Source organism: Oryzias latipes, chromosome 3 (genome assembly GCF_053564925.1).
Source record: "Oryzias latipes strain Hd-rR chromosome 3, Olatipes_Hd-rR_3.1".
Lineage (NCBI taxonomy): Eukaryota > Metazoa > Chordata > Actinopteri > Beloniformes > Adrianichthyidae > Oryzias > Oryzias latipes.
Window position 1 is genome coordinate 38,019,500 of NC_136239.1, and position 22,108 is coordinate 38,041,607.

Consider the following 22,108-nt stretch of genomic DNA (forward strand, 5'->3'; position numbering starts at 1 on the left):
CTGTACGGGGTCAACTCGTACGGGTGCTGCAGGTTTCTGGGTTGTCTAGCTCAGTGTTTTTCATCCAGTGTGCCGTGGGAGATGGTCAGGTGTGCCGTGGGAAATAACCCTCATTAACTGATCTAAAACATTTTCCATCTGCAGGATATCAGCTCTGTGTTCATCCAAACAGGCCCTGATAAAACACAGAGTAGTTAGGAATATGAAAGATCATAAAATACTTTTTTCTTAGTGTTTATTTGATTCTATTAAAGACATTTTGATAAGAATGACGGTACCGCAATTTAGCTGCAGCTACAGCTGTTTTTGGAAAAGTCCCGCCCCTTTAACTGTCTCCACCAATCATTCTTGGTGGCTTAATCATACATCATCAGTCTGACCAATCAGAAGTGGTTAAAGTCTTCACTTCCTTCTTTCGATTCTGCTCACAAAGTTGCTCAGTTCCAACAAAAGTACCAGCTAAAGCTCGTCTTTAGCGGTGTAGCTTTCCACAGAATCCGGTGTCAGACCGTGGAACAAGTGAACAAAACAATGAAGCTCAGAGACGATTGTCTTTCTGCATTCGGCGGCTGTTTTCACTACATCTCCCATGATGCATTGGGTTAAATTGACAGCTTCTCAGCGCACAATGAGTTGTCCTTGTTAAACGTCTTGAGACCACAACGAACACACATCAAACAGTTTTTAAATCTTTTAACTTAACCCTTTATTACATCTTTTAGAAAAAACAGCTGCAACTTCCAGCTTTTTCTGCCACAATTCTCACAAAAATGCATGTGAGATTGTGGAGGGGCTGTAGATCAATACAGACTCTGAGTTTCTTCTTCTTTTTACTTTTTGGATGCTAGTGTGCCGGGGGATTTTTGTCAAGGTTAAAGTGTGCCGTGGCTCAAAAAAGGTTGAAAAACACTGGTCTAGCTCTATGGAGGGTTGTAGAGAGGAGCAGTTACATCTTAAGGGGAGCTCAGGTGTGCCTTGAAGTCCCTTTGACTCTCATGTGACCAGCTCATGGGAAATCCTATAAATAGAATGTACCATTGTGATGCATGTGTAAGTCTATCATGAAGTGTAAGGATACTAAGTGTCCAAACTTTTGCTCTGTACTGTGTGACATTTAGGTGATGCCGTCGCAACACTCTGGTTGTTAGTAAGATGCGCAAACTGGCTGCATGCAAATGCTTTAATCACATGGTTTGTACGTGATACGTAAGTGCCCATAGGGCGCCCATAGCATGTCCACACAAGCTACACTTTGTCTAATTTCCTCATTTCTAACAGCTGCTGAATGCAAGGGGCACATAAGGAGGGTGCACCTTTCTTTTGAACAGCACTCACTGGCATCTTACCTCCTTGAACCATACTATTACATGTTGTTTAGATGTCAGCCATGACCTGTTGCCTGTAGCATGCATGTAGAAAAATATGTGCCAAGACATTTTTGGAAAGGAGCGATCTATGACCTTTATATTTCCTGTGGGCCACTTGCGTGCCCCATGCAGATTTGCTAATTTTTTGCTGCAGATAGCATATATGCATTTGTAAGGGGCGTTTCGACAGACATAACCTAATGCTTTACCCAAAAGCCTGTCAGCAACCTCTTATTTTGAAGAAGAAAAAAAAAATCTTGGGAAGCAACGTACATTGCTTTCCTCTCTCCCTCAAAAACTTCCTGTGTGCTCAAGCTCATTTATGTAAATTTATGTGATTCAGAGGGGCAGAACAGACTCGCCCCTTGTCTATCTTTAGCAGCCCAACAAGCAGTGCTGCATCCTGACAGACTTATGACTGCAGGGACACATGTCTGCTGTGACCACGCTCACGGATTAAAATTAGTTGTATTTACCACTACACTCCAAATCTATAGCGCCATTGTAGCCGGTGTGTGTGGTTCTTCAAACATACTAATACACAGTACAAGCACATTAGGAAGTTCTTTGTTATTGCACACATTTTGATTTGTTCTGTCTTGTTTTGTTTTGTTCTGCCACCAACAGATGCTTCTTTTTTATACTGGCAGTTTTACCAACTTTCCCAGTTGACAGGATGTAGTTTATGACTCACTGCTTCTCCCCCTAGCATGCTCACTGTGTATGCTTCAGATTTTACAAAGCAGATCGGTATATTTATACACAAATCTCTTCTGTTCATTGTGTTATTGCAGCTAATTTAACCTGGTCAGAGATGTGTCAGTCAGCAGAAACTCCCCCAGCGTCGTGGAGCCAGAAACCCCGCTCATTTTCTTAAGATTTCCAAATGTAATTTTTCAAACTCAGTGATTGTTTTAATCATTCATGTCTGCCTTAGTAGTTATTAACACGTCATCCTGTGATGTGAATGCATATTTATATCTGCTTGATTCTGACTTTAATTAACTCTGGGCTCTTTTGTAGGAGCAAATGTAACTTTAAAAACTGTTATTATGACTTTCAATGGAAACCAATTACCAATTTAATTTTAGTTTCCTAACTCTTTGTGCCTGTAGGGTTCAAATAGCTAAGGTTGGTACTGAAGACAATTAATAATGCAGACATGGAGGGATGAGAGTGTGGAGGTCCTGTCTGTCCTGTACAACACTGTGAAAACACCTAAAGCCTGGTGGCAAACACACACAATCGCACACATACGTGTGTATTGACTCTTGGCAGCTTTTATTTATTGAAAAAGTCAAACTAAGAGGTTACTGACTTACACGGTGCAAGATACAGCAAAAAATGGACCCAAAGAAGCCAAGAAATGAAAAGCAAGCTGGAACAGTACACCAAGAAAAGGCCCTACAACACAACATTAAATATCTACAACTCTCCTCTTGAATAATTAATAGGAGAGGCTTGGCTGTGTACTGAGGAATGCCAATGAGAAAGCTTCCTGGCAATCTTTGCAGATATGAATAAGTTTTTGTCAAATCTGAAGCCCCCCACCCCACCCCCCACCTCAGTTTGCCTGGTGTGGCAGTGATGCAGAGAGGCATGACTTTAAACTGTCCCTGTTCCCTTTCGGCTGACATGTCTCACAGCTGAGGACACACAACAGAACCACCTGCTTCACCCAAAACCTCAGAGTTGACAAGCATGATACCATTATGGCATTCTGAGAAAAAAAAAAAAAGTTGGACACCCCGGGAGGTATCTTTGTAAGAAAAAGACAGACAGTTTGAAATTGGGTGGAACTATTAACCCTCCTACACTACACATGTGACAAGTCGGAAACACCTGCTGCTTTTACATCAAGCCTGCTACTTTTTGGACATGAATCCGCTTTGCTTTTTCACTTGCAACCTTTAAGCAGCTTCAGTTCCTCATCTATTGATGCTTATTTTACTAATTGGAACAAACATCAAATTCTAAGCTGTTGTGATAGACTCCAAAACAGCTGCTCACATGTTCCTCTGGGATTATTCTTTAGTGCTTTATTTAGCCTCTGACAGACTATGTGCTGCAGAAGGTAAACAGCGAATTAGTTGGCTTGCAAAGCTTTATTGCATGTTATATGGTTTCCTTTTGGGGCAACTCCTAGTCTGATTCGTTCACTGGTGAACGTCTTTTCTGCGCCCACATACACATACTCCGTTTCTGAAAGTCAATGTCAGCTTGTAATGCTGGCAAACGTCGTGGACGTTTAACACCCGGTCTACAGGAATTCATCAACTACTAGAATGTCCATGGCAGTTACTAGGACTGTTTGGACGTTATTTGTATATACTTTGGAATATACTGAAAAAATGACTATTTGGAAGGATACCAAAATATTATAGACTGATTAGTTTTATTTCACAAAATATTCACCTTATCAGGCTTTTTTCCAATTCATGGCGACCTCCATAACTGTAAGTACTTGTTTTTCTGTCTGTAAAACCTGATTTCTGATTTTAGCTTCACAGAGCATACAAATGAAAATAAAGCAGTAGAAAGACCAGGAAAACGTAGCAGCTAGTAAAATATGACACCAGCTGTAAAAAGCATGGAGTCATTTTGACTGCTGTGGTCATTCAAGGTAACACTCAGATCTCTTTTGTGTTTGGAAAATTTATTATTAAACAATGCTTGAACATAATATAAATACATTCAGGAAAAGTCAGGTATTTTGTTTTCCATAGTCTTACTTTAGGACCGTCTGTAGTAATCCTACATTGGATGAAGCTGCTAGATGGAAATATATATATATATATATATATATATATATATATATATATATATATATATATATATATATATATATATATATATATATATATATATATATATATTTTTTTAAATATATATATATATATTTTTTTATTCCTGACTAGCTGTTTATCATCAAAATAGGTCTGAATGTAATTGTATTGTAAATGTATTGTTAGTATTTGCAGAGAAGCGCAATTAATGTCAAGTTAACCTTTTTTCTGGCAGCTTAAACAGAAATTGGGTTGCAGGCTGCCTTTCTAAGTTTATTGACCTTCCAAAGAGTCACTCATATGTTTACATTCATATTGCACAGAAAAGACTAAAATATTTGTCCTTATTGACTTACTTTACCTGATGTATAAAACATTACCTGTGGGTAGTTTTTCACTAGGGTTAACACTACTTTTATAGTTTTTTTTTCTTTTTTCTACTAAGGAAAAAAATACCAATTCAAGACGACAACACAATCTGTATTAGTAGTCACAATATTTACTAAATGAATAATACCCACCGTTGGTTTATTTTGCAGTTTTATTGTTTTGAAAACATTGAAGGTTTTTTGTCTCCTTTTTTTGTTTTAAAACAGCTCTACAAAGCCCAAGTGTTAAAATGAAAAGTTATTTGTTTTTAATAATTTTGAATGTTACACAAATGCTTACATGTGAGTTTTTAGTATTCTGACAAAAACTCTATTGTGTTGACGGTTTTTAAACTACACAAACAGGCACAAAACGGGTCAGATCCATTAAAGATTGATTCAAAGCTGATGGATTCATAATGTTCCGATAAGTTTCACCTCTCGGTCGACCCCACTCCGCTGCTCAATCACAGCATCCAAAGAACTCAATAAAAAATGGCTCAGCAGTATGCAGGAGGACTCTTTTTTGACAGCCACTTCCCCCACTGAGCAAAGAATGGATGTTTTTCAAAATCATCATTATACTGAGCTTCAGCACTTGGTTTGTGTACTTAGATAAATATTCCAGCAATTTCACTTGTTGGAGTCAAAAGGCAAAAATGGGGAGCGCTAAGTGTTCCTCCTGACTTTGGGGAGTTTTATGAGGCAGCAAATGAATGGACACCTTGACTTATTTCTCCATAAAACTGTCCAATAATAAATAATGACTCCAGCCTGTTTTATTGAGGGTATTCATTGCAATAAATACTTTGTTTTTTAACGGGAGCTTTTGGCAAGTCGTTTCTAAATCCGCCTTCAGTTGTTGATCAGATGCATGTCAGCTGCAGTGATGGCTAAAATTAAAGACTACAAGAAATCTTCATTACTGATTAGTCAGCTGTTTCTTCTCTCATCGCATCCCGTCATCGATCGTTCGTCCGCTCAATTCAAACATCAGAAACGGCAGCTTCTGTTAGAAGATCTAAGCGCTGTTTTTTTTTGTTTTTTTTTTGTCAAAATGTGCAACTCAAAAAGGGAATTCTAAAATGTGGGAGAAATCACTTCACTGTCCTTAGAGTGGAATGATTTAGTGAAGAAGCTGCGGCCTCATTTTCCCTCTCTGATTGTTAGCTGACCTTGATAAAGCAACACGACAGGATGACACATGCCTCTCAAAGCTGCACTTTTAACCAGACTTTTGACAGAGAGCTTAGACTGTGTGCTAATTCTGCCCTGCCTTTCATTTCCTCGTGCCTCATTGTCCCGCTGTTGACCCCGCTGCATGACATTCATTTAATCTGGCCTGCTGTCAGACACAGAGGTGGCACATATGACAGCTTTCACCATTTGTGTTGTGTTTCTCCTCATAACAAGAAGTAAAAAAATAAATAAAGAAAAGAAAAAGGCAGATGAGAGCGTGTGCACACGTTCCCTCATGAATAAACACACGCACTCCCTCATTTACCTTCCCTTCCATGAACTTGGTTTGTTATTCATCTTGTCCCTTCTCATTTTTCCTTCTCTTTCTACTTCATGGGCACGGCACAGACTCCCCCCCTCCAAAAAATTAATAAATAAATAAGAGCGTGACTTTGAAAAACGACACGGTGGCTGAGGCGAAGACGGCTTTTTGTCCTCGGTCTCATTGAGAGTCTTTTGCTATTCATTGGGGCAGCGCAGCCACGCCTGCAGGAGAGGCAATCTTATGCAGATCACATTGAGGGGCTTCATTACCTCGAAGCCAGCTACGTTTTGTTCTCCCTCAAGGGAAGAGCGAGGGGAGAGCAATGGCTTAGAAGAGAGGAGTGATGGAGAGCAAAAAAGGGGAGGGAAGGAAGGAGAGAAATAAAGTAAGAAGGAAAAGAATGTGTGCAGGGAGGGTGAGTTATCACACCTGAGTGGCAGCATCTTTATGGTAACATAAAGAAAGGCATGTGTCTTAATGCATATGTGCAGATCGGCAGAATATTTTACACATTCTGAGCTCACACGCCTACGTGCAGTCACTCTAAACCTCCCCAAAAAAGGAAAGAAAAAAGCCCAGGAGGCTTGAAAGAGCTCATATTACCGGATCCGGACCAATGACTGATGATGTGACATACATAATTCAGAGCTGCACTGGATGAATTAGTAATGCACATTTGTGTGTGTTATTGATCAGCTGTGACTATGCGAGCAGGTATGTCTTGTTTTTCTTTGCGTCCATAACTTTGTAACAGGATGTTTGTCACTTCTGGGATTATCCCACTGATCCTTTTCCTTGTGGAGCCATTTAAAAGAGCTGAATTAGCTCAATTAGGAATAGGAAAAAGGACAAAAAGCCCATGTAACAGAACATTTCTAAAGAAAACGAAACAAAGGTTGGCCAAACTCTGCAGTTGTGGAGTTTGTTACCTCTGGTTGGTCTTGAGGGGCGCTAATTGTCATGTTGGAATTGTTTTCACAGGCATTAAGGAGCAAAGTCATTGACCTTATTTGGAGTTCATGGTTCAACATTCAAGAAGACACACAAATGAAAGATTCCAGCAGGTGATCAATGGCAGGCATTACTGTACCAAACATATAAGAAAAAGGAATCTAAATGAATCCATGTGAAGGTCAAGTGCTACTAAATGACTCTAAAAGGAACAAATTGAAAGGTTTTCTTGCGGTTTCTTTAAAAACATATTTATTTATGAATGCAGCTGTGGTTCATGGCTTAAAGCTTACAGCTCTCAGCCTGAACAGCAAGTAAAGCTTTAGTCAGAATTGCCCTAATGGATACGGGCTACCTGTGGGCAAAAAAAGGGCAAATCTGCACGAAGAATCAAGGTCGTAGACAGCTCGGTGAGTTTGCAGAGCTAAAATGTTTAATGCACTTTTTTTTTCTGCGAGCACGCTGTGAACGACTGGTCATTTCCAACACTTATACAACTCACAAGGGTAAGTAAGGGTGAAATAGGTGAGTCGTACAGTTTTTCATTTTTCCAAACCCCCGAAATCCTGCAAACTGCGCAAGGAGCCCACTAGTGCTGTTCACATGATAAGCCATCCCCCACCCCCCTTCGGTTGCAGCCTGTTAAGGAATTACACAGTATATTTTGCGTGGACATTCTAGAAGCATTATGAGAGGATTTAACCTTTTACATACACCCGTGAAGGTAGGTAAATCCTCAATTGGGTGCGGTTGGTAAGGAGCCAATAAGCGCACTTTACTAACGACTAGAGTGTGGCATAAGGACACCATAAGACAGCATCACCAATATGACATAAGTGCGTACACCTTACAAATTTATCACAATAAACCCACCACATGTATGTACTATTTTCATGATGCCCTTTAACGGTGCTGTATGAGCCTCGAGAGGACTGAAAGAGACACCTGTGCTCCCCTTAAGGTGTGCTCCTCTTTATGCCCTTCCACAGTACAACCCAAAAACCTGCAGCACCCGCTATGAGTTTGAGGCCGAATCTGAATTCTCTCCCTACCCCTCTGGCTCCAATTGTAGGGGCATTTGGAGCTTTAGTGGTTCCCAAACTGGGTAACCCTCCTCCAGTAGAGTGATCCACGTCGCGCTTGTGACATGGAGAAGAAATGCATTTCTTCACATGAAAAAGCAAATGTAAGCATTAAGTTTTTGTCCTTGCGTGACTTTTTAAAGTTATAAAACCAATGTTATGTATTTTCCGAGCGCTGGCAGCTACGGGCTAACGTACATGATGATGTCATTGAGTGGTAGTAATGTCCGCATTTAAAGACACTATTTTTCCGAAAAATAGGGAAAGCCAAGTTACTCTCAAAGAGAAGTTTAAGATCAGCTCAGGAGTAACGGTCACATAAGCAAAACCAAAATTGACTCACAGCCTTAAAGAGAAGAGACCAAAACCAAACAGACAAATGCAGAAGCTGCTGCCAGATGAGGTGAGATAGTTGGGAGTTGCACATTATTTACAGAGAAACTCCAGCTTGTCAGTTAAATCGTTCTGCCCCGGAGGCCTGTCCAATCCCCATTTAGCTTCGCCACAGAAAAGGGCCGGCTGGCAGATAGACAGGCCTGAGAGGGCGGGAGCATTGGCCAGGTTCACTGCTCTGACCCCCTTTCACCTCAGAACAGCCTATGAGCCACCCACCAGCATCATCCCGGCCCACGTCCCTGCCCAGCCTAAGAGCTGCTCATCAGACGTGCTCCAGACCATCCTGGCCCAGCTCTGGCCCAGCTGCCCAAAGTGTTAAAGGGCCAGGAGCCCCCTGCTACTCAGCCCATCTGCCAAGCTTCAGAGCAGAGTCTAGGATCAGAGAAAAGAGAAACACCAGCTTCTCTTTCAGCTCAAAGCTCAACTGAGAGAGGCTAGATAAAAGATGCTCTATAAATGTGGGCTGCTCTGACCCTGAAACACTGCGATTTTTTATTCACAGCCAGACTCTCCAAAACTGATATATGTTGCAGATATACTGCTGCATCAGCACACAACGACAAAGTTTCCCGGTATATCCAGAAAGAACATTTTTATTTATAGAACATCTGGCTCAAGTAGAGCATAAAATGCTCTGAAAATATCTCATTTTTTTCCTCTATTGATCCAAAAGACTGACTGCAACACGTGGAAAAAAAGGAAAAGCCATAAAGAGGGTTATGTATCATCCTACGAATTTTAAAACTATCAGCGTGGTAATTGTGTGTGATCACAGGCAGCTTTTCACTTGGTGATGGAAGCATGTGACGATCAGCTCCAATAAAAGCCTCTATCTCGCTCATTTCCATATGTCTCCTTGTGATCAAGTCTGCTCATTCATCGACCAAATCTGTGATGACAAGCCTTTACTTATTTTCACAGCTGCCGTTGGTGATGAAAGCATAATCAAAAACATCATCAAGACCCCCGCGGAGGGAGACGCCTGTGCCTGTTTGTCCTGTTACCCGCATACTCCTAAAATGCAAATCAGCTTCAGGTAATCTATTAATGTCACTTCAATTTTGTGTCTTTGCTTCAATTTGGTGGATCTTGACACATTTGGCACGGATCTGCTCTTCAGTTCGGGTTTCGGAGACGCAGACGAACCATCTGTCTGCAAGCCCGCTTATTAATCGCCCTGATAATGAAACAGGCTCGCAGCCCAATACTCCTGGGGCGCCTCTCGCGCCTGCTTCACATGGCAAAACTACATTCAGCAAGTTTGTCTTGTAGCGTAGATTATTGGCATTCACACCCCCTCAGCAGAAAGAGGAGGGTCTAGCGACCTGCTCCTAATTACCTGAAGTGTCACTTCAAGCAGACTTTGTAATTTCCATCTACATCCCAACCCCCTTGTTGTTTGCAGGCAGTGGCAGAGCCTCATAATTCTAGCATATGGTCGACAAATATACAAGGGAATTTGTCAGCTTGTTCTGGCCTTAAAGTCGAAGACCCCATTAAAGAAAACTGGATGCGCTAATCTTGGGAGATTTGTGCAACAACGGTGCTCATCATGGCCAGGCTTGCACAAATAAATTCACCATTGCTGAAATGAAAGACTTTCATTAACAATATTTATTTGGAAAGCAAAGGATATGCATGAGGTGAGATAAGGATGGGAAGGATACATGGAATTTTAATCAGCTGCTGGGAAATAAGCTTAGTTCCGTTGTTTTTTCGAAGATTAGAAGCAGAGGACATTAGACAAATCCTGGATTTGTAAAACACATAAAACAAAAATCAGCATGATAACCTGAAAATTGCTGTGTTCGATTCTAGCTGCGCTAATTATTATTCTTATATTAATTAAAGATGAAATCAGCGTGTGTAATGTGGAGAGGTTTTCTCACAGCGATGAACACTGAATCCCAGTTAATGCTGTTGTTGCTCAGGCAGGCGGCTGGGGAGATTGGCAACTATATCTGAAATGCTTTTTTTTTTTTTTATTTCCTGAAAAATCTTTTTTGATTCTGTAGGATGGACTTAAAATGGCCTCATAACCTGTGCCAGACTGAATAGCTGCAGCAGTTGGACCTGGTGTGAACAGTCCTGAATGCTCTGAAGCAGAAGGATGCCAGAAGTCTCTGCTTTATGTTGAGACTGGTCAGCTGCATCAGATCAGCTTTGCCTTTTTTATAAACAAGTTGTTTTTTCTGCAGGATTTTGGCTTAAATTTTTAAATAATAAGATGCTATGTATTTCTGGTCATCTTATTTTTTTTTGACGCATCATTTTTAGGTTTGTTATAACCACGATAGCCTTAAATGTTACAGCAGAATCATAGCACTCATGTAGAACTGCAGCAGGATTGCACTTTTCCAGTCTTGATTGTCCTTCTTTATTCACTTAGTTTTTTTTCTCTTTTTTTTTTGGTATTTTCTGTGTTCTATTTATTTATTTATTTTTTATCTATATTGCACACACCCAGAAATAAATGCATCTAGAGCATCGGCAGGCTCAGGGTGCAACCTCAGGGCGCCGTGCAGACCAAGAACCAAACCACAGACCTCTAAAGCTGCCCTTTATAAATTGGTTTATGTATAGAGGTAAGAAACAAGAATTTTCCACAGGAGTTCTCTGTATCGTGTATATAAATAATAATAAAAAGGTTTCTAAGGGACAGATTAGCCAATGAGTGCATGAACAATGCCTCATGAATCTACCCAACTCAAAATGTTATTTTTGTCATTGATTCATAGTAACTGTTTGTTTATGAGTCTGACTCAAAGTGCAGATGGAAAATAACTTCCTGTGGATGCTGTTCTTCGAACTGCAAGAACCTCAGTCTTTGGCAACTCGCCTGCTGACCTCATCACTCTGCATATTCATCCGTGCATGCTGGTATGTGTCCGTATGTGAGTTTAAATCTTTGGAAACTCAGAGGACAGACATCTTTGTGGAAGGATGGTTACAAAGAGAGAAATGGCTAAAAAAATGTTTTCGGAAAATTTCCAAAAACACATGGGAGGAAGAAATGATGGCTTTTCATATAACCAAGGTGTTTTATTGCTTTGCTCTTGACTGAAAAGAAAACTTTAATTACAAGGCTTTTCATATAATTAACACTTTTATTGCAATCCATAAAGTTTAACTAACCCTAAGCCAAAATAATTCATTTTTTTGGAGCAACATTTACTCAAATGTGATGTGAAACGGAAAACACTGGGGAGGACCTCTCTGCCATCCAAATGCACTTTTTCACTTACAAGTCCCTAATTTCACTGAAATGTCAAGCAAACAAATTCTACATTTAGCCCTCCAAACGGAGAGTCATGGAAAAATTGTGTCTTCGAATTTGGATGTTACTCCCACTCGATGACATCAGTAATCACCAGTCAGCTACGTTACCGCGGAGCTGCTAGTGCTCGGAAATATAAAACAACAACATTGGTTTTATAGCTTTAAAAAGGTCATGCTAAAACAAAAAGTCATTACTTAGATTTAAATGTGAACTTCTGTGCATCAGAGCACACCAACATGAAGAAATGGCTTTGTGCTGTAACACGGAGGGACGCCAAGCACTCCACAGCGAGGGTTAGCACTCAGAAAAACTATTTCGGACAATCATACCCCTGCAAATGCAACTACAGTTGGAGGGGTAGGGAGAATCCGTAGGGGGTAGAGTAAAAATTAGGATTCAGCCTAAGTTTCTTAGTTCTGTTTGGTAGAAAATGACAACAAGAAAATGTTATTGTTCACAATGACTCAAAACTGAATAAATGAACAGCCGTGAGAGTTTCTTAACTTTCAAAATAAGCGGAGACAAGTTGGCATTGAATTGTGTTGATGACATCAAAAGTGTTTGAGTCGTGCTCATCAACTGTATATGAGAATTGGTCTGTGTGACCTCTCCCTCCTGGCGTTCCAAACAGGAAGTACCTGCGGGCTCTGAGAACTCAAAATCCCATAGACTTCTATAGAGAGATAGAGTGATAGCTATAGAATACAGCCATTACTCAGTCATTCTATCTGTCAGAATCATCATTCTTACTCTATTACTTATTTTAACATGTTCTTAATGAAAATTGTTATTTTTTCTTTTTTTTTTTTTCTTGTGCAAGTTATTCAAGGTATAAAGTATACTGGCCAATCAGATGCCTCAATAAAAGTAGGCGGTGCCTGCTGGCCCCATGTCCAACGTTCAAAACATTTGATAGATTGTGTGTAGCCCATTTTCATGAGTTAGGGGTGTGGACCTCCAACAAGCTTACTCCTGATTGGCGAGAGTGGTTGCTATAGAAACCGTGACTCAGATGGACTTGGACCAATAACTGCTTACTGACGCCGTCTGGCTCCAACATGTTTGGCTAAAGGTCTCCAGATGAGGTTACTATTTAGGTTGTTTTTTTTAACTGCTGAGCTGTTTTTCTCCCGTCTTACCAGCGGAACCAACTAGAAAAATCAACTCAAATGGGATGCCGTCACAGAAGAGGCGCTGATAACAGACTTATCCCGACCGCTTCCACTAATGACATCAAATCCCATTCTGACGCACCATTTCACCTCCGGTGAAGGGAGCACCTTTGCTCTTTACTTCCTCTCATTGTTGCACTGTACTTACAGAGGTGATCCACTACACAATTAGAATGATAGGCACCTTCATTCTCAGTCATTCAGAGAATGAAAGTCAGAGAAAAGTCACAGAAAGCCAGCCGTCTTATCCGGCCAAACCTTTTAAAGGAAGAACAAAAGGTCCGTCTCCTTCGTTTCCCATTAACCTCCATGCTCCTTCACACACAGGAAACATGGCAACCTCTGTGGCCCATGTCACATATCTCATCCGGCTGTGGGGACCGCTTCCAACGGAAGATGGTGACATTCAATATAGGGGTTTTCTATCTATCCTAGTCCTTGACAGATAAAAGGTGGGTGTTGATATTTGTCCCTGCTCTCACTGATACAGCGAGGATACACTCGTGATAAGCAGAGAGCTGCTAAGACATTGATGAACTGTGGAGTGGAACTGACAGGCTCTGTAAGTGGATAACATCGTCAGAAGAAGCAGGCTGTTATGGTCCGGATTAGATTTTTGATTGTTTGGCGCAGGTGAGTTAACGCCGAGCAGAAACGCATCAGCACGCTCAGAATTGTCTGACTTCAATACCAGACACAATGCGGCATCTTTTCCACGTGCTGTAATTGCATTTGAATGCTTCCTGGTTTCTGGTGCAGATTTGCTCATCGCGTGTGTAGCAGACTTCTCCGACATTCATTTATCTCAGCTCCCTGTCCTGTGGACTTTATTAGTTACCCACTGCTCAACACACTTCCCGTAATCCACCGAGTCACACAGTCTCTTTTTCGGAGGGTGACGAAAATGGAACACTGTGGAAGGAAAGTAGCAATTTATGAATGTGAGATGAGAGAGATGAATGACTTCTTGTTTGTTTGTCCGGTGCGTCTGATTCTTCCCGTGATGCAGCAGCACATGAAAACTTAACAAGAGGAAAACTCGTTTTCCTTTCAAGCCTTTCAAGCAAACAACTGAGCACCCATGAATGTTTAATTAATCAGGAGTGACAAAAAGGAACAACAGTCAACAAAGAGATGCCGATTTCCATCTCTTATGCATTATTCTTCTGGCAATTCACAGTGCTGTCATCTTCCACAACTGCTTTGGATGGTTGTCCCTGCACTGCTCCGACAAAAACCCACGGAGAGCTGCGGCACTTTTTAACTGAGATCCGAAGGAGGGAGCAGCAGGGTTCAGACAAGAAGAGTTCACTATTATGCCGTGTTTACACGGATACTTTTGCAACGTCGTTTGTTCCCTTTTGCTTCCACCACAGCAGCAGCTAATAAGAATCAGCTAGAGTCATCAGTCAGCAGCTGAAATCTTCAGTAAGCCATCTCTGCTTCAAAGAACTGACGCAAAGGCTGCCTCGCGCAGATGGGATTTAGCAAACAGATTCCATTACATACCTAACACCATCTGCCCTAGCGTGTTGTGTCAGCTTCTTGACAGGTAACAAGAAGCTGCTCAATGAGGAAACACAATAACAAGCACATACCGCCCAGCAACAGACCCCCGCACTCTCACTGAGCTCCTCCAGTGTCAAAACGGCATAAAGACACACTCTGATCTCCTCCTGCTACGTTTTTCTACAAGACTCCTGCTGCTCCTGGGTCAGTGGTGAAGCTCTCTGAAGAAAAAAACAGTAATGATCCACTGACAGGCCTCTGCCAATCCTGCATGAATAATACATTATTATTAATCAGTGGCAATTTGACCGCACAGAGGAAGGGGAGAACCCAGTGTAGAAGGAGTGCTTGTGTATCAGCGTATGACACATGCATTCAAACTCTGACCATGCTCGCTATGCTGACTCAACAAGCAAGTTCAAATGCTTAATTCTTTTACCATAAATCATTGCAGACTTCCTAGAGAAAGTGGTGTGAAAAGACGAATGAAGACACCATTACTAAGAATGCTACAAATATGAGAAAAAAGCCTCTGATCAATCTTTGATCATCATATAAACATAACTGACTGCATCAAGAAAATGTTAAAGAATGCTGAAGAAACCAAGACACTTTGGATGTTTTGTGTTATAAAAAAGCAAACCTTTACATGTTTTAGTGTGCCTGAAATAAGTCTTGAGCTCCTCAAGCTTTAGTCACAACTGGTGTAACAGGTGGATGCGGGAGAAAAAATGACCAAACAAGAATGGGACATGCACAAATGTTAAAGATCGCCGATCGCTCATTGAGATAGAATGTTCATGCACAGGTTGTAGCAAATATTTAAACAACATGCAAAGGTAAATAAGGGGAAAGTAGGTGAGATGCAGGCGTCTCGCGTGGATTTTTTATATTTTTTCAACCCCTGAAATCCTGTGGACTGGGCAAGGAGCCTGTTTGAATTGTTCAAGTGATAAATGTGCGCTTCTTGCGCACCTGTGTTAGAAATGAGTAAATTAAATAATCAGAGTGAAGTTTGTGTGTGCATCCTACAGGCGTCCTATGGGCACAGCATTTGTACGTGGTCAGTCAGGAGCCAGTGTGCGCATCTTGCTAATAACTAGAATAGGGTGATGTACGACAGTATCCTCACAAATACTTACAAATACGACAATTGTACATTCCCTTTTCAGGACATGTCTTTAGGTGGCTGGATGAGCCACAAGGGAACTGCAGGACACACTTTTTAAGATGCAGCTGCACCTATCTACGACCCTGTATGGGCCCGGATAACCAAAAAACCTGCAGCATTTGGACGGGTCAACCCCTGCATGGATACATATGACTGAAGCATTAGTTTATGAGACAAATTCAGTATATTACTATTTATTGTTGCTTGTGTCTTGTTTGTTGTGTTTGTACTGTTTGCTGCAGAAGGTCTTTCCTCATTTTTGAGGTGAAGTTGGCAAAAAAATCCCAAAGCTTTTTTGACTGATGTATCACTCTCGTGTCAGAGCAGTCAGACAGACTTGTATATAGACCTCCTTGGTTCCATTTACGTGTACTTACTCATTATTTTCTATGCAATAGGCCACTAGGGAACAGTTGGATTGGAAAGCTCTCACAAGGATTATCTAAGGCGTACGTTGGAAATGTGTCTTACCAACAGCAGACATCTCTGCAACAGATGCGCGGTACGGGCCTTGGAGGAACTGTGGAGGATTGTCGTTTATGTCCTGAACTTTGATGATGAACTCTGACGGCGGCTCCAAAGGGTCGTCTGTGTCGGCGTTAATGACCTGGGCTGTTAGCGTGTACTCGGCTTTCTCCTCGCGGTCGAGCCTCTTCATGGCATGGATGTCTCCCGTTAACTCATTGATTGCGAAGATGGTGCCCGCCCCCTCACCTGCAAGGACGTATTTGATGTTTTTGTTGCCCACATCCAAGTCTGTGTGCAGCTGCAATCAAAGGAAGAGAAAAAAAAACAAGGGGTCGTATTAAAAGGGCACAGGCAGAAGGGGGTTTAATCGTTGCACCATCAGCAGACAGCAGAGGTTCTTACCATGTAAAAGCAGATAAGTGCACTACATGCCTGTGAGGTGATGTTACTGCTGCACTTTGCTGAAAGTGGTGTAGCCTCTGTACTAACGGGGCTCAACATGGCTTATGTTTTGCTAAATGAGCCCCGTTGGGGACAATACGTTTATAAGTATCAGAGGGAAATGGACCATTGGCTACACTGTTGCTCATTACACATCACAAATGCATCAAATACACACAAATTGTGAAGTATATTGCTCCCTACCGCCTTAAGTTCAAGGAATAAGGAAGCTGCATTTGCCTTTAATGTGCACTGGGCAGGAACAAAAACAAAAAAAATCCATGAAAAATTTAAACAGGAAATTCTGCGCAAGATAATTCTTTCTCACAAATAACTAGTTACTGGCCGATGCTGCAGGTTCCTCATTATTTTTGTAATTACAGTTTCATTAGTTCACTAAAGCGGCATTACATGCAAGGCTGAGTGGTTAGATCCCACCCGACGCACGGGCTGGTTTAACTAATGAGGCTGACAATGCTACGTACGGCTGTTTGTAACATCTGCAGATAGAAGGGCGGCAAAAAGCCTCTGCCACTTTCAATTCTGAGAGGTTAAGCAGTGAAGGAAGGGGGTACAATGGTGCAGAAGGTCAGAAGAGGTCAGAGCAGAGAAGGCACAACAAAAGCGAATAAGTTTGCTTTTATTCACACAAGCATGCACAGCAATTCCTTTACTGTAAGTCACCTTTCGTGTAAACCTCTGGATCCCAGAGGTGGATGACTTTCAGAGGGGAGGGGACAGGCGACACAAATCGAGCAGCGTTCAAAGTTATTGACCAGGAGCTCAAATCTCCTCTCGCTCTTACCTTTTTTTTTTGTTTTTTTTGCTAAAATGCATGCCTTTAAAAAGAAGCCATCACACCAAATCACACCTGCATTCAGCAGTTTCACTGTCCTTCTCGGACTCAACACGTCCACATAGCTTTCTGTGGCAGGGTAGTGGTAGACCCAAACTCTAAAGCCCCCGCCCACTTGCACCCCCTGTGTTACTATAGGCCTATTTTTATGAGTTTATAGTCTCGGAGGTGTTGTTTAAAGACACTGACAAAGCACATTCACTTAAATTGTCACACCTTGCACTTTTGTTTTCCTAATTGTGCCATCATTTCACATGAATGATGTAGCTCATTAACACAAATGCCTTACAACATCCTGCACACTGTGAAACTCTTTAATTGAGCTCAAATTAATGATGGTCTGTCACTGTTGTTACTTCTTTGGCTTTGCACGCCAGCAGCCCAGCATCTGTCTGCATGTCATTTCCAGCTAGCAGCTCGCGTGTCAATAACGCCGCATTGACTGTTTGCACTTGACCATGTTTTGGTTAGTAATAAATCTGCTAATACCTGTCAAAGATTATGGATCAACTTTCATCTGAAGTGATTACCATGTTGCAGAACATGAACATGTCCATCAATAAATTTGTGCTCTGTAAAAATACCCATTTGTGGTGGTAGTTGGCATGTCTGACCAGTAAAAACAGCAGATTATTTGAAGTAATTTAAACCCTTAACAGAGCTTTAGCTCCAGTGTCAACATTACTGCAAAGTCGCTTTTCTTTGCATCAGAACGTTGGAATTACGTTAATGGTTTAAGCGTTGAAGAGTCATGGTCCTTCAAAGAACTTTGTTATTATGAGCTCGCCAATGGCAGCTCTGGTATTTAAACACCTTCATGTTTTTGCTAACACAAGCTGAACAATTCTGATGACAAATAAACAAACAAACCAAAAAATATTTCAACATTAAAATTTGAATTAAACTGACTGCTTATAATAATGTTTTGCAAAAGGATCCAACTCTTCACACAAAGCTGATAGATTCTAAGGTGAATTTCTGTTGCACTTTTCTTATTAATTGGCTTTATTCTGCACATTACTATGTGGCAGTGGATATCTTTGCACATACTTTCCACATACTTATTTTCTTTCTATATTGCCATCTTTTCTAAACTTTACTGAAACAAAATTCCCTTACTTACTCATAAACCCAGCATTTAAACTGTTATTCATTAACAGTATTTGGTATGAATTTAGTTGCAAGAAGATACAATGATTATAATAAACATTTCCCGGTTAAAGTCATGTAAATCACGCAAACAGTCCTCTAAATGCGTTTTCTTGCTGCAGCACACCTCAGGCTGCTTTGCTGATCTTGTGGTGACGTGGCTGTGCTAAACTGTACCGTTTACTGCAGAAACCACCAGCTGTGACTGGATTTTAGATCATAATTGTTCAATAAATACTGTAAGTACACCAAATACATGTCACATGAACTGTCAGGAACTGGTGTAGAGCCCAGTGAGCGGGAGACCAGGTTTGGTTTGATAAATAAACTCAAACAGGATAAAATTAATGGAGAAACAAAAAAGTTGATTGGTAACCTTAACTTGCTGTGACTTTAGTTCTACTTCTGGCATATCCCTTGAGGAGTCACCACAGTGAAGCAGCTCTCACTCATTCACACAGGTGTTTTGGCAGATATTTTTACGCCGAATGCCCTCTGGACACAGCCCTGTATGTTATCCAGGCTTGGAACTGGAACAGGGAGACGGGACTTGGGCCCCCTTGTAGGTAGGCAGTGGTGCAAATGTCTTTTTCAAGAACCCACACTGGATGAAGCTCATTGCACCCCCTGGGAATTGAACCATGGTTTCCCATGCGCTAGTCCTGCTCTGAGCCATCCAGCCACTTAACCTGCATAACTGACAGGGGAAAAAACAGCAACAGAACAAACTAAAACCAAGAAGACAACTACATAAACAAACAAAAGTGCACATTCCTCACATTAACAACTGCTGCACCTGAGCTACTGTGATGTGGTCCTGTAGCAAAATCATAAATCAGATATGAGTAACAAGAAAAAAAAAGGAAAAACCCTTTTCAGGAGAAGTCAAAAGTTGCTCAGCAATCAGTGGGTTCAAAACCCACCACAGAGATAAAAGAAAAAACATTGAAGGCTCAAACATTAGTACTGAAACCAAAAAAGACTGGAGAATACACACTTCCCCAACAGAATAATCAGAACGTCAATTGAAAGCAGAGAAAATAATAAAGAGTTTGAAAACATGAAAATGAGAAGTTTGTTTGAAGGCAACGTGAAAGATACCCGAGCTTTGACAAAAGGAACTTTGGCTCTCTCGACATGAGGAGTTTTTCTGGTCTGTCTGTAAGACAACACTGACTTCCACACACAACGTAACGTTGTTTCCTTTTTCACAGACAGTATTAAGAGAGAGAGGAGTGAGTCTCTGCAGAGCAAAATGCTGCTCATATTTCTGAAACACATTGTAATATAACTTTACTTTGTTCATAGGTTTGTAATTGCATTGTAGAGCTGATATCAAGCAGGGAAAAATAAATGAAAACGAAGAAAAAAAACTTTCTTGGTTAGAAAAACACCCAGAAAAACAGTGAAACTCTGCATTTTTCAGTTTTACCAGCACTGGTTCTAGTTTTTGCCCACACATTTTTTTTTTTCTTTTTTAAGTACAGACTCAAGTGGAGGAAAGTGTATGTACTCAAAATCTGAACTTGCAGTGTTATGTAAAGTGAAGTAGCACAAATCCAAATACATTTTTACGTTGAAGTGTTAGACTTGTGTTTTGTTTTATTTTTTTCTGTCCAACTGTCCTTTGGTCTCGGTGACATTATTGGTAACAACTTACAAACCATAGTGGCAGAAAAACTACTCTACAAAAAGGACAAAGCCTGTTTTTGCTAATGAAAGTAAAAAGTCACACAATGAGTCCTCATGTTTGCCGGAAGCTGCAGCTTTAACACTGAACTAACTGTAAGTTGAGGTGAGCTGGCAATAACCAGCCGTAGCTCTCAACACTCCTCTGAATGCCCTGGTCGCACACTTTGCAGACATCCTTCACACTGGAACGCACAAATGGTCATCAAAGACTGCAATTACTGAAGGGAGGAAGAAAAAGAATACTTTCACAGGTCCCCGGTCATTAAACGAGTTTCCTGGGAAACTGAAAAACTGAAACGGTACCAACAATCAGTGACATTGACTTTGGCATCTAGGAAACAAGCAGATAATAGGAAACAACACAGTGGTATCGTGCTGATTATGAGCTACAATACACACTGCATTCTCAACACACAAACGCACAAAGAGTTGTGAGCACAAGCAGGCCTGTGTTGATTTGATGTTTTGGAAATAAGCAGTATTGCAGATTTTCAATGAGCTGTTGGGTGAGGCGAACTCAAAATGACTTGTGACTTCAAATCCTACGTACCAATACTGATAGCTTTGATGTGAAGATTGTTAAACGTGTTGTAGACTGCTCAGTGAACTAGTTGGGCGAAAATGTTCATGCACATTTAATTCCTGTAGACAAGCTGCGAGCGACAGGTCATAGCGAACACTTCAACAATACAACCACACCCAAGGGAGAGGAAGGTGAGACGCAGGCACGTTGTATAGATTTTTCTTATTTTCTGCAGACTGCACAAAGGGGTCTGTTAGTGCTGATCTTGTGATAAGTGTGCGCTCCTTGTGAGCAGCCTGACCAGTAAATACAAAACAGTAAAATAGGAAATGAGATAATCAGAGGGTAGTTTATGTGAGCATCCTTTGAACGTCCAAGGGGCAGTTGTGTTTCATGTGCACACCCCTTATGTGCAGCATTTGCGCACGGTCAGTAAAAAGTCACTACTCCCACCCAACTAATGACTAGAGTAAATAGTAAAAGACGTATACTTGTATATAGCTTTTCTACCTTGCTTAAGGCCCAAAGCGCTTTAGTCACGGTCCCAATCACTGATCCGCACACACATACACACCCTTATGGTGTCTTCGCTGCCAAACACTGGCGCCAACCTATAACCACCGCTAGCAAACTGGGGTTTGGTGTTTTGCCCAAGGACACTTTGACGAATAGGTGGGCAAGGTGGGAACCAAATCTGTCATCTTCCGATCAGAGGTCAACCATCCCACCTCTGCACCACAGCCGCCCGGATGTGGTGTAAGTGTGTGTGTAACTTAAGTCAACCTCACAAATACTTAACAATACACTTATCACACCCATGACAATAGTACATTCCATTTTCATGATGTCCGTTGAAGTGACATTACAATCATCAGGGAAACTACAAGACACACCGGCACTTCTTATTCTCAAAAAACTTCTACGGGCCCGGACAACCCAAAAACCCACAACACTTGTTCAGGTCTACCCTCTTACAGGTGCATGTGACTAAGACCTAATCAGTGATTTCTGTGTGTGCGCATGTATATGGAGACAGGGATCATACCTGAGTCACTATGGTCAGTGTTCACGCTGCAGAAATTTGGATGCACCATTTCGGCACACATTTTATTGTGCTTTGAAACTTCAACTCAAGTTGATAAAAAGAAAAAGAAAAAAACTTCAATGATGGAAGCAATTTCCCAGTGACAGGATGTAACAGCCAGAACAGGCATGCACACTCTGTGACGAGCATAGGAACTCCAACTCCAGAGGCTGGTGGAGCTGCTTATTCTTCCATTGCATTGAGCAATGTCCATCCCCGCTGAGGTTGAGCTTTAACAGCAATCTTCTGAACAATCACTGACCTAATGAGAAAGATTTGACGGATTCCACTCCTGCGTACCCACACCCA

At 41.3% G+C, this 22,108-nt stretch overlaps 1 protein-coding gene across 2 annotated transcripts in view; it reads right to left on the bottom strand.

Annotated features, from left to right (window-relative positions):
* Nucleotides 1-22,108, bottom strand: part of cdh8 (cadherin 8) — a 117,585-nt gene that overhangs the window by 52,663 nt on the left and 42,814 nt on the right. For both annotated transcript variants that reach the window (XM_023953698.2, XM_023953697.2), the window contains exon 3: nucleotides 16,058-16,352. In XM_023953698.2, coding sequence (XP_023809466.1) covers nucleotides 16,058-16,352 — 295 coding nt within the window. The remainder of the gene's footprint in view (nucleotides 1-16,057; nucleotides 16,353-22,108) is intronic.